The sequence below is a fragment of the Malaya genurostris genome, chromosome 3, assembly GCF_030247185.1.
Source record: "Malaya genurostris strain Urasoe2022 chromosome 3, Malgen_1.1, whole genome shotgun sequence".
In the NCBI taxonomy this organism is placed as follows: Eukaryota; Metazoa; Arthropoda; class Insecta; order Diptera; family Culicidae; genus Malaya; species Malaya genurostris.
The window spans coordinates 181,778,378-181,792,117 of NC_080572.1; the positions used below are offsets into that span (position 1 = coordinate 181,778,378).

The 13,740-nt window shown below is 39.0% G+C and overlaps 1 protein-coding gene across 2 annotated transcripts; it reads left to right on the top strand.

Annotated features, from left to right (window-relative positions):
- Window positions 1–533: 533 nt before the first annotated feature.
- On the top strand, window positions 534–3,605 carry LOC131437185 (ADP-ribosylation factor GTPase-activating protein 1). Of its 2 annotated transcripts, XM_058606361.1 has the most exons (6): window positions 534–901; window positions 964–1,653; window positions 1,712–1,822; window positions 1,912–1,971; window positions 2,591–2,823; window positions 2,879–3,605. In XM_058606361.1, the coding sequence occupies exons 1-6, from the start codon at window positions 842–844 to the stop codon at window positions 3,186–3,188; spliced, it is 1,464 nt and encodes a 487-aa protein (XP_058462344.1). In that variant the 5' UTR covers window positions 534–841; the 3' UTR covers window positions 3,189–3,605. The 2 variants fall into 2 exon arrangements, with proteins under 2 accessions (XP_058462344.1, XP_058462345.1); XM_058606362.1 differs by lacking the exon at window positions 1,912–1,971 and having other exon boundaries at window positions 535–901; window positions 1,712–1,789.
- The last annotated feature ends 10,135 nt before the right edge of the window (window positions 3,606–13,740 follow it).

A 13,740-nucleotide genomic window follows, 5' to 3' on the forward strand; every position in this document is an offset into this window, starting at 1 on the left:
CATTCGAGTGGTCATCGTGCAAAACCTAATCAGGTTTCCCACGAACATGACATAACCTCACAAAATGAACAGACTGAACTTACTTTGACAGTCGTCGTGTACTTGTTTACAGTTTAAAAGTTCATCAGAGGTTCATCGTTCGAATGTAAAAATTGCATGTCGCCTCACACTAAACAGATTCATACATATATCGCTCCTTGATGCTGGAAACACATACAGGGCAATCTTTTTAGTTCTTTTCACTGTGCAATACGTTTTTAACAGGCACTTTTTCGTCATTTTTCAATTTTCAACTTGCAGTCGCAAAACAAAACAAGTACACGGCAACTGTCAAAGATGAACTTGAATCATCGGCTGTCCATTTGTGTTGTCATCGTGCAAAATCTAATTGATTCGTAATTCATTCGGATTTGATAATGTGAGTTATGATTTTCGAAGTTCATTTTGTGTGAGCGTGGTATTTCTTAGCGGGTAACATTCGACGAGTTTATATTCGCTCAAATAGCATCAGTTCCATTGTGCAAATCAGCATTTTCAGTCTCAGGGGTATGTCTGACACGTAGATTGACGTTTTGTGGCCAGAATAATACAATCGAGGAATTTCTGGTTTATTAAAACTTTGAATAAATCATTATTGTAGGGAAAATATACGAAGTCATCTCTGTGTCAAACTACCAGAACTACCTACGATCTATTTCGAAGTGAAAATGATTGATTTTTCTATGCGAAGACGGTGAAATTAGACAAAACAAGAACATCGTCCCCCGTGATTTCGCTGCTGTATAACGAAAGCATTTTTCCTAACTTACTAAAAAAACGGACTTTTGGATCACTGGAAAAGATGGCTAGTCCTAGAACAAGGAGAGTATTGAACGATTTGAAACCAAATAATAATAACACTGTAAGTTGTACCTTGAGATGCCAAGAAATCATATTGGCAGTTTTTTTTTGTTCACTTTACAGAAATGCTTCGAATGTGGAACGCATAATCCTCAATGGGTGTCCGTGACATATGGTATTTGGATTTGTCTCGAGTGCTCCGGAAAGCATCGTGGACTTGGAGTACATCTATCGTTCGTTCGCTCAGTTTCTATGGACAAATGGAAAGATGTGGAGCTCGAGAAAATGAAGGTCGGAGGAAACAAGAACGCTCGTGACTTTTTCGATAGCCAGGATGATTGGGATGATACCTTAACGATTCAGAAAAAATACAATACTCGTGCAGCCGCTTTATATCGTGATAAAATATCAACTCTAGCCCAAGGTAAACCTTGGGATCAAACCTCAGCTTTAACAAGGATCAAGGATGTAGGATTTTTGTTTTCGTCTAACACAACCAATAGCGGTGCTGGTGGATTGACCCATTCGAGAAGTAGTGGATCTGTGCAAGCAAGTAATTACTCAACATCTTCCGGAGGGTATCAGAACGGAGGAAACTATCAGGAGACGAGCTACCAACAGTTCAATACAGCCGAATTCAAATCGCAGAAAGAGGACTTCTTCAGTCGGAAACAAGAAGAGAATGCTGCACGACCGGATCATCTTCCGCCAAATCAAGGGGGGAAGTATGCTGGTTTCGGATACAGCCGAGATCCACCACCGCGAAGTCAATCGCACGAGCTATTCGACTCAGTGCAATCGTCTCTGGCTACTGTATGTAAACAGTGGCTTTTTGTTTTCATAACAGATTTTCAACAGATTTTATTTTCAGGGATGGAACGTATTCTCCAAGGTAGCTAATGTTGCTAGGGAAAATGCAATGAAGTACGGAACGTTGGCCTCTCAAAAGGTAGTTGAGGTTTCTGGTACAGTCACTGATAAGGTAGTTTGTTGTTTTTTTCAGTTTTTTTTTGTTGTCATACATTTGCTTTGAGTTACTTTTATTTGTTCCTTTTATTTTATCATGTTTAGGTTAAAGAAGGTACACTCCTGGAAGGTGTTGGCTCGCAGGTTTCAAGTTTAGCCAACAAGGTAATGTTCTGAATTTTCTTGCAAATAAGGAATGGATCATAGTATCTCTTAAACGGGAAAAAAGATAGAATTGAATTTAAAATATGTTCATCGAACGAACGATAGAAGAGAACAATAATACAATACCAATACCGATTGTACATAGCAAACATCTTTGTCATATTGGATTACTTCGAATATGTGGTTTCCTCCACAGATTCAGTGCAACTCAATTGATTAAATAATGGTTTGTAGGCTCGAATTTTGCCTCGAGTGCATTCCCAGAGAACAGACGACCACGCTATAACAAATTTGTTCGAAAAGTATTTCTGTTCTCGGCAATTCTTCTATTGATTCAATCGGTTTTTCGTTGGGTATTGATAAAAGGCTTAAACATATGGTTTACCTGTCATTAAACGGAGAGGATTATGAAGATTTTATTTAAAGAAATAAACACAGAATATTGATTTTGGATATATCTTTACGCAATCCATTATTTCGTCTCTTCTGCATATTTATCTGTTTGTTTGTTGTTGTTTCTCTATGATCATAGAATTGCCCTCGTATTGTCCAACTAAATATATTTAATAGGTTTGTAGTAGATTCAACAATCATTGGAACATATTTTGATCCTAAACAGGTAGGCGAGGTAGGTCGCAAAGGCTGGGGTAATCTTAGTGGAGCCGGTAGTTACAACGCTACGGGAGGTAGTGATCAGTACGACAGTTTCTCGTCGGAAGTCGGGTCCAGCGGTAGCAATGGATATCAACGTTCTTCCTCCAATGGGAAACTGAGCGGAAACGGTGCCAGCGCGGGCGGCGGTGATTGGAATTCCTGGAACAACGACAGTAACTCCAACGCTCTGAAGTCATAGTAAGTCATTTACATTCAAGGATTTCTTTTTCATTAATCTTTATGCCAAATCTAGTCAGAATCCGGAGACCGATGATCAGGAATGGACGGGATTTGAATCTCATATGACCACCGCAGTAAAATCCACAGAAGAAGGGTTTCAGAATGCGTCGCTTACAACGGCAGCAAACGATTTGGCGAATCAAAACACATCTTCTTCCAACAGCCAGCAGAGATCTAGCACTCGGGGCAGCATGAAAATGAAACAGAGTTCCAATTTGGAAAGTGATTTTGCTTCATTGGACGTCAAAAGTACCACAGTTTCGGCTGCCAGTAAAAGGAACAATAATACAGAAGACGATCTGTGGAACATGCTGAACAATTAAGAATATAGAAACGCATTTGTGTGAACAGTTTTATCAATCAATATAGCTATGCGGTTAGCGCATCCATGAAAGATCGATGATATTTTTTTATATTTTTATTACTAATTTAAAACAGTTTGAAGAATATTTATCTCACATGCCACTATATCTTGTTTGGTTTTGTTCGAATCAACAATAAATTTAATGGTTGATGGTTAGCGAAGATTCAAAGAAAGCTGTTAGGAAAAAAAGAGACATTTAGCAAAATATTTCAAATATGTAATTAGCTGGCATTGTAAATCATGTTTTAGGTGAAAAATATAATGAAGGATTATTCTACGAAGCAAAATATATGTGCAAAAGATATACCAAGCATTATTTTTTGTGGTTCATGTGAAAGAAATAAAAATGATTGATGAGCAATTATTACACCACAAATCTGGATCTGAATTTATATTCGTTTCCCGTTGCTATTTTTTAATGTAAATTCTGAATTGAATTCTCGGACAAGCTGTACTTTCGATTTGTCTCGAGGATATGCAGAAGCGAGAAAGGTTGGCCGGCGCGGATGGAAGTGAATCTTGCTTAATAGGAACCCAAGAACCTTTTCGCGTGAGGTTACAGTAGGTGGCAGAAAATTTGGGAACGGATTTTATAGACCGTAGCTTATCGCTCTTTTTGTAGCTAGAACACGGTAAACCATTCATCCATTTCTCTAGTATTAAGGACTATTCACACATATCCGGTCCGGTTCAGTGCCGGCACAACATCGTGCACGGATATTGATATTATTTCATTCGTTTTCTATGCGCGCATTCACACCTATCCAGCACAGTGCCGTTTCAGTGCAGCTCGCCGTCAGTGTCGCGTCCGTCCGGCAAACTCAAATTCGTCGTCACCGATATTTTTTATTTTCACTGAAGTCGGTATGTCATTCCATTGGCTGTGCCGGAACGGAAACAGCACGGAAACGCAACGGAAGGGTTCCGATAAAAAAAGAACACTGACGGCGCACTGAAGGCACTTTCACTGAACCGTCACGGAACTGAAATGTGTGAATAGTCCTTTATTCTTCCCTCCCATATTTCAGAAATCCTCAAGTGAAGCGTGCTAACAAACTCCTCCCTTCCATATTTGAAAAGCTCGGCCGCCCACACAGTTCTTTTTACCCTTTCCAAGCTGCGAGTGCTTCTGTTTCTTCAACCGTCTTCGTGTTTTTTAACCGTTTTTTACGTAGAGGTGCTTGCTAAAGAACTGCTTTCACCTATCCAAAAGTTCACCTTTGTTAAGGAGCAGGTTTACGTCAGCGTCTCGTTATGAATCGTTTTGCAGTACGTAGTATTCTCGGGAATGTAGTGATATAAGGAGTGTATCGATAAACGGTTAGCAACATTCACACAGTTATTACTCTGAAATGGCTTAATTTTTTGCAGCGTGTTTTGCGGTGACATGTTTGTTTACACGTCAATAACAGCTGCGCAATCGATTGGTTTCAGTAGGGTTTATCGTTTCAATGATGAGTCGAATTGATCCGGAAACACGAAAGAAATTTCTGAACACTTGGTTCTCAGAAAGTGATTCAACGTTCAACGATATTGCAAAACTGGTGAAAGTGCACCACATCAGTGTCAAAAATATTATCGAGAAGTTCGGTAAGACCCTTTCCATGAAGGATTTGCCCCGATCCGGTAGGAAAACGGGTCCCCGCCAGCCCGGCCGGGACTTAAAAGTGGTTGAGTACATCAGGAAAAACACATCGGCGTCGACGAGGGATTTGGCCAAGCAGTTCAACACCAGCATCGAGATGATTTAATGGATCAAAGTTCGGAACTCCCTGAAAACGTACAAGAAACAGAAGGTGCCAAAAAAGTCCCTGGTACAGCAAGTTCAGGCCAAAACAAGAGCGCGAACACTGTATAACCGGATTCTACAGAATAAAGACGGATGCATCCTGATCGACGACGAAACCTACGCCAAGGAAGACTCTCGAGCGCTGCCCGGACCGCAATATTATACGAAATCGGTGTACCAGGACCTGGACGACGCTGACACCACGGTGGCGATGGAAAAGTTTGAGCAGAAGGTGTTGGTCTGGCAAGCAATTTGTACCTGTGGTTGGGGTCGTCGATTTTCTTCACGAAGGGCACAATTAACGCCAAGGTGTACGAGGAAGAATGTTTGAAGAAGAGAATGCTGCCACTGTACAGAAAGCATAAGGCTCCTCCTCTCTTCTGGCCGGAATTGGCTTCAGCCCACTACGCCAATTCCTTTCTACAGTGGTTGTCAAAAAATAATGTACCATTCGTGAAAAAGGACATCAACCCACCGAATTGCCCGGATCTTCGGCCAATTGAAAGTACTGGGCAATTGTCTAGCGGCACTTTCGGAAGGAAGGTACAGTGTCCCAAAACATGCAGGAGCTCAAAAAAAACTGGACAGCTGCCACCAGGAAAGTCACAAAAGTAACTGTGCAGAATTTAATGTCAAGTCCAAAGTGCGAGCGTTTCACAGAAACTAGGATTTTCTTCAATATAATCAGTGAAATGCATAAAAATGTTATTTTTCTACAATATATCGAAAACTGATGTCAAAATATGTTTTTTTTTTCGCTTTTTTATTCAATAATCAATGTTGCTAACTACTTTTCGATATACTCCTTAGTCGCTAGTGAATCCAGTTTGGCACGGTCATTTATTTGATATGGTTCAGGAACAGGATCCTTAAGACCAAACAAAGACGGTTTTGTTATGTATTTAATGTGTGAATGAAATTATGATTTTTTTTTCAAATTTTAAGTTGTATCTTTTTGATGCTCTTTTTCTTGGTGGAAACTTGGAGGGGCAATCACCTCTATTCTGTACTTTGATTGAATCGGTATATTTCGATCGAATGTAAAAATTTGCTTTCTGTACTTCGATCGAGTGATGCTTTTGTATGGAAAACTCGAACTCGATCGAGCTACAGATTGCAAAATTTCATATTTGATCGAAAGAAATGTTTTTGAAAGTAGTAGTAGTAATAAGTTTTGCCTTTCTCATATAAAAAAACCTGTTTTAATCCACCTAGTGGTGTAATGATGCCTTTCTCGAGTATAATATTGTGGTATTCTATTCAAAATTTTTCTCTTCAATTTTTGAAAGAAACCAAGAGATTGTATGTGCATTAACTAGTATAACATTATATTATATTATTGAATAAAAAAAAAAAAAAAACTAGTATAACATACATAATGAAACAGTGCTTTGCTCGCGTAGGACATCCTTAAGAAAACGAAGTGGGTTCACTATTATATGCACTTCCGGCACCGGAACCCGAGAACCGATATAATCAAAGTCGGTTCGTACGGCCACCAACTAACATGGCGTACAAACTCTACTAGGTTTTATTCAAATTTTGAAGATTTCATACAATTTTGCCATCGCACTCTAAATGACGATTTAAATGTTTGTTGTATCCGAAAATATGCAGTAATTTTTGGTGGGACCATAAGACCTTTCATTTGACCCTAAGATTGGGAATAACGGTTTTGAGTCCAGTTTAAAACATTGTTTACGGTTTTTGTTCCGCCAGTTTCGGTGACGGTGTACATTATTGAATACACTATACCCTATAACTCCGGAACCGGAAATCGGATCCTTATAAAATTCTGGAATACCGTGTGAGACCGTGAGACCTTTCATTTGAATCTAAGTTTGTGGAAATCGGTCAAATCATCACTGAGGAAAGTGAGTGAGATCCATTTCGGTATATATTACCACTATTTCCGGTGCTTCCGAAACCGGAGACCGGGAACCAGGATAGCCGAAAAGGTTTGTTTAGTTGCCCAATGATAATGAGTATCGATTTGTGAAGTTTTGAGACCAGTTTAGGAATTTTTTAAAGTTTTTTGTTTCGCCGGTTTAAGTGACGGTGTACAATATTGAGCACACTTTACCCTATAACTCCGGAACCGGAAGTCGGATCCGGATGAAATTCAGGAGTTCCGAATGGGACCATGAGACCTTTCATTTGAATCTTTGAATTTGAATCTAATCTGTCAAAACCGATTCAGCCATCTTCGAGAAAACCTAATGAGATTATTTGACACATACACACACAAACACACACAACACACACACACACACACACACACACACACACACACACACACACACAAGCACACACACAGACATTGCTCAGCTCGATGAACTGAACACTGGAAAATGGACCAAAAACACAATTTGTTTTGAGACATGATACAGATTCCACGTATTTAGAAGGACCGCACGGAACGCTATTATGTTCATTTTACCCCAAGTTCTCTTTTTGTACTGTATTGTTTTCAATCTCAACTATACCAGACCCTGTCAGGTTGGAGCGAAATCAATCTTCAATTCAGCAACGCCATCGCACGGCATCACATTGAACATATCATGTCAATTATATATACTTATATGCACGAGTTCCGATGCGGACTTACCGGAGGGCGCCATGCTCGCAAAAAAGGTTGTTGCCAATGATTTGTTCGGGAACTATGAAAGCTGGATATCTTCAGACCCTGTCAGCTTGGAGCGAAATCAATCTTCAGTTCAGCAACGCCATCGCACGGCATCACATTCAACATATCATGTCAATTGTATGAGTGCGCAGCCCTGCTATTTTGGCGCGCACGAATTTGACATTTCTCTCCCCTGTTTCTATGTATGAGATTCGATGCGGACTCGCCTGGTGGCGACATGCTCGCAAAAAAGGATGTTGCCAATTATTTGTTCGGAAAATGTCAGAGCTGGATATCTTGTTAATATGATGTCTTTGATATCTTGTAAATATGATGTCTTTGAGTATACACAGCAAAAAAGAATTGTAGCAACTACGATGTAATTGAATTGTGAAAAAATAGACGTACAATACAATAATTGTCTCGGTGTCTGCAAAATTATTGAAGTTATTGTATTTGATGTTCAGTACGTCTAAATTTTTTTCACCTCAATTGATAAGCACATCGAGATTGTTACAATTCTTTTTCTTGCTGTATATAACATAAAACCGAAGTAGTTGTAGAAGAGCGAATAGAGTCCATATTACCAAAGACATCATATTAACAAGATATCCAGCTCTCACATTTCCCGAACAAATCATTGGCAACAACATTTTTTGCAAGCATGGCGCCCTCAGGCGAGTTCGCATCGAATCTCGTACACAGAAGTAGGGAAGAGAAATGTCGAATTCGTGCGCGACAAAATAGCAGCACTGCGCACCCATACAATTGACATGATATGTTGAATGTGACACCGTGCGTTGCTGAACTGAAAATTGATTTCGCTCCATGCTGACAGGGTCTGATATTACGTAGAAAACTTCGGTGATCCAAGGACACATAATGGGAATGACAGTAGAGAATAAATTGGGGTAAACGATATATGTGGTCATTGAATCTTTTTGTAATCTACTTTTCAGGGCTTTCTTCCTAATATCAATCAAGAAAGTTTAACCAGAAATACTATTTATGAAATAAATTGGGGTAAACGGTATAACAAAATTCCTGCGGTCATTGAACCTACTTATACTCTATTTTTCATGGCTTTCTTCGTAATATCAATCGATTTCCATCAACCGCATGCGGAATGCGAACGAAAGTTCACCTAGAGATACAACCTATAAAATAAATTAAGGAAAGAGGGTTAAACGGGCTAGTACTGTCGTTTCCATTATGTGTATTTGGATCACTGAAGTTTTCTACGTAATATGGACCAATATTGATAAGTCATATTGGATCTTCGGGATTGTAAATCTGAGTTCGAGGGAAAATAGGGATAGAACGAAGCAGCACGATTCATGCGATCATGGAAACTATCTGTTAACTATTTTTTGAGGTTATACGCCAAACATAGAACTGTCTTGTTTAACCATAATTGGTGTAAAACAGGATACAGTTATTTGTAGTAGTTCTTATTAAAAGCAATCTATTCATCGAGCTTGTGAACATGTCAGGAGTACCTTCCGATTAGTCGAATTCACGGAAGAAGAAAATAAAACACCGCCTCTGCGAACGAAGCACGCGGTAAAGAAAACGAAAACCGACACCGAAGCTCGGTCACTTTACGCGAAGTGTGGCTGATGCGCATAAAATTTTCGGATGCATCACAATGGATTGAAGTTTATTTGAAAAGACATGGGTCGGACTTGCATGCTCCCTGATGTATAGGAAATGTTGCTGGTTCAAAAGTATTACCCTACATAAAGTGAATTTCATATATAAGAGTAGCATAAGCTTTTTCTCGATGCAAGATCCATGTTGAAATACCAGTGTCTCCGGAATCGGCCAAAAGCCTTGGTATTACATACCTGTAGTGGAATTTGACCTTCTGTTTCAACAGACTTCGCAGCCGATTCAGAGTGTACAGAACCGTTGCATGGCTGGCGCTACGATCCTACTGACACTACGAATCCTTCCAGGTCGGGGCTCGAACATACGACAACTGGTTTGTTAGACCAGTGCCCTATGCATTGAACCGCCAACCCGGGACTTTCAATGAATGACGGAATCGGCCAAGCAATGTTTTAATTATGTATTTCCCATTATCATTTTACGCGAAAGTATAAGGTTTCATTTTAGAGTTAGTGATCGTTATTTCCGGTATTTCCAAAACCGAAGCCCGGAACGAGTATATCCATAGTCAGTGTGGTATCCTGAATTATGTGATATCCACATTGAGTATGATTTGGGTTAGCGTGTAGCAGTGGGTGACAGTGCGGAATAACGGTGGCTTGCGTTGAGTTAAAGGCCGCGAACGAGTGTCGAGAATATAAGTGGATATCTGCGGAAAGGAGAACACACTTATTTTCGGATTTTCAGTTCGGTAATATTCTTACTGGAAAATTCGTTATTTTTATCGAAATTACCGATTAGTCTGCTGTTCTTATAAAAATTGACGTATTCAGCATATTTTGTTACCGAAATTCAGTTCTTCAAAAACATGTATTGAAAATTTGGCAATTATCTACCGAACTGTCTTCACTTTGAAATTATTCGGTAAATTTAATAGAAATCGTGCTGGTCGATCAGTAATTTATCGACTTTTAGCGAATTGTTCGGTAAAGAGTACCGATTCAATTTGTAAAACGCAAGCACATAGCACGCCATATTGGTTTTTGTATACTGTGATCGAAGTGAGTAAAATGGAATATATATTGAACAAAATCCAATCTTTTATCCCCGAGAACCGCAATTTCTCGTGAATTCTCCGTCATTTCAATCTGCATTTGAATATGCGGAACTAGCGGATAATGAGTCAGTAGATTCAATTAATGAAGACACTAAACATACCGAAATGGATTAAATTAAAAATTCTCGTGGCGCGAAAAGAACAAAGGATGCAGATCCAGAGAAAATAAACCCGTTAAACGGTTTAATTCAGTGGTTAAAGGTAAATAACTGTATTGTTTGTTTTGTCCCGGGTTGGCGGTTCAATGCATAGGATGCTGGTCTTACAAGCCAGTAGTCGTATGTTCGAGCCCCGACCTGGAAGGATTCTTAGTGTCAGTAGGATCCATAGTACTAGCCATGCAATGATTCTGTACACTAAGAATCGGCTGCGAAGTCTGTCGAAACAGAAAGGCCAAATTCCACAAAAGGAATGTAATGCCAGAACTTTGACTTTTTTTTTGTTTTTTAAATTCCGTCTTGTTAATACCATCACAAAGAACGAATATAATATTAGTATTAATTAATTACGCAGTTATATCTGTGAATTTATATGTGTTATTCCAGGTTGATGACCCGTTTCCTGGGGTTAATTCCTATATCCCGATACTGCTTTACAAAGCTGAAGGAGGAGCTATTATTTGGCGCGATCTTAAAGTTCCAGTAGAGGGAGATATTCTGTACTGCTTTGGATAGCTGTGCCAGTGTTTTGAAGTATTCAACTGTAAAAGCCATCCTGCAGATAAACTCTTTTATTTGTTCATTATGAACTCTTTATATGGTATTGGAACTCTGAATACAACGGGTGAAAACTTTCGCCGAAGCTATGAGATGAAATAAAATTAATGTTTTTTAAATCAAAAATAAAACGGACGTAGAGCAATCAGTTGTTCAAGATATTTTTTTCCGAAATTTCAAATGAAATAATTTAATCATTCAAAATTAATTTTCTGCTGCACTGAACTGTAAAAATTACTGATTCAATCAGTTGGTTTAACCGCTGGTTCGGTAACTTTTCAACGTAAAACAAATGCTGATTAAACAGCAATATTTACTGAATCCTCATCAACATTTGCTGACCAGTATAGTTAAAAATGACAATTCGAACAAACTTCAGTTTTACTGAACGTTCGTCAATTAATAAATTACTGAACAGATTACCGTACGTTCAGCTGTGTAAAAGTCGGTAAAATATTGCTGAAGTCGGTAAAGAAAACTAAGTGTGAATATCACATTGGCGATCCTGCCATGATAAACTGAACCTGCCAGAAATGCGCAATGAGTGAGCCAAGTTCAGCTCATAGCAAATAAAATTAAAAATAATCAGCAAAAAAAAAAACAAAAAAAACGATAAGTGATGCGTTGGGTTAAGCAAATAACCAACATGGAGTACATTGCACCGAGTAAAGCTCATGGTCAATATTAAAAGAAAAAAAGAACTGTTGCATCGGGTTAAGCCCATGGCCAACATAAAGTTCATTGAACCGAGTTTAGCTCATGGTCAATATTAAAAGAAAAAAAAAAGAATAACTGTTGCATCGGGTTAAGCCCATGACCAACATGAAGTATATTGCACCGAGTTAAACTCATGGTCAATATTGGAAAATTCAAATCACAAAGGATTGAGTTCAACACAGAGCTCAGAAACGTGCGAAACAGGACAAAAGCAAAACAAACTGTCAACACTGCTTTGTAAAACATATGGTTGATTGAAATGTGAACGAGTAGCAGCTGATGTCCTTTGAATAACTTTCGGTACCGAAAAACACGTTTATTCCGTATACAAAGAAAGTAGTATAAACTGCTTCCGTATACGTTACATACACGTAAAATTTATAAATTGATTAGAATATGGCAACAGAGGCATTTTGTGCGAGAGTGATTTGGTTTTCGAAGCATGGCCGTGCTGGTGTTCAGTTATGTTAGTGTCTAGCGTTATGGAGGTCTTGAGGATTCATATAACGTGTGCGAACGAAAGAGCTTCACCCGCTGCTATTCGCACTCGTTCTTATGTTTGGTGCAATTTATCGAGAGGAGCGCAGGACGGTTGCTGTTTTCATTCGGTGCTTTCAGAGCATGTACATAAGCTGTTTGTGCGCGGTGGTGCCATTTTCATATATATATTATGAACAACCACAGATTCTGTAATCCAATATGTTACACATATTTTGTGCCACAGATCGCATTTTTTTTCATGTGAAGAGTTTGCAACTTATTACAGAGAGCGTACGCAAGAATAAATATGGAGTGTCGAGTTTTCTGTAGAAATTTTTGAATTTGTTTTTCTGGAAAAGCAGAAAAGGGTTGAAGGATTGAAGTATAAATGGAGGCAGATGTTGAAGACTGGCATTGACAGCTTATAAGACATATAACCGCGGTTAGCCTCAATCAAAACCACGGTTAGGTCTCTGTAGGTAGACTACAAATATATCTCGGTAATTACAATTGTTAATAACTGATATTTATTAATACTGTTGTTGATGGGGAGGATGTGGTATCCTGAATTATGTGATATCCACATTGAGTACGATTTAGGTTAGCGTGTAGCAGTGGGTGACAGTGCGGAATAACGGTGGCTTGCGTTGAGTTGAAGGCCGCGAACGAGTGTCGAAAATATAAGTGGATATCTGCGGAAAGGAGAATATCACAGTCAGGTTGTACGACTTACTTAATCTACAAATTTAAACTGATTTGTAGACTTTCTACGTTTTTTGCATCGTCACTTCAAAGGACCGTCAGAAATGTTCAATAGTTATCAATCTACATTTTCGGGTACGCATAAAATTCAACGACGGCCTGTAACACCCTAAGACTTTATTTGTAGGGGCGACCGGGGCTTGTTTGGTTGATTTTTACTTTCGGAATTTCTGTACTTATTCTGGTTAAACTTTTCGATAAACGGTTTGCGCTGTCCTGAAGATACAACTCTTGATATGTGAGTTTTTTCATTATTGAACAAAGATCAGGGAAAAAGTTATTTACAATCAAATGCGAAGAAAATATCGGCTGTCAACTCCAGGCTCGGGGTAGGTTGGCCGAGCTTGATCAAATATGAAAAAAAAGTTATGTTTGTCGGGTTTTGGTGGGCACGGGTTAAAAAATTTGGTCGGGTTTCGGATTTCGGAACTTTCTTCGGATTCTGCTGAACTTATCAGTAAACAACAAATATACCGAAATCAGTAGATCCGTTTGTCGAGATTTCGAACAGTGCACAGTGGGGAAAAATGGACCAAAAACGCGACGATTTTTTTGGAGGCATGATACAGCTGACCACAAAGCACTTTTTTGGTGTAAAATGGTCAGTAAAATCGATTCCATGTATTTAGAAGGACCGCACGATACTCTATCATGTTCATTTTACCCCAAGTTCCCTTTTTATACTGCATTGTA

Coding starts and splice junctions, on each gene's coding strand:
- LOC131437185 (XM_058606361.1), top strand. CDS start 842: ATGGCTAGTCCTAGAACAAGGAGAGTATTGAACGATTTGAAACCAAAT. Junction 1,823..1,911: donor CTGGTACAGTCACTGATAAG/GTAGTTTGTTGT, acceptor TATCATGTTTAG/GTTAAAGAAGGTACACTCCT. Junction 2,824..2,878: donor TCCAACGCTCTGAAGTCATA/GTAAGTCATTTA, acceptor TGCCAAATCTAG/TCAGAATCCGGAGACCGATG.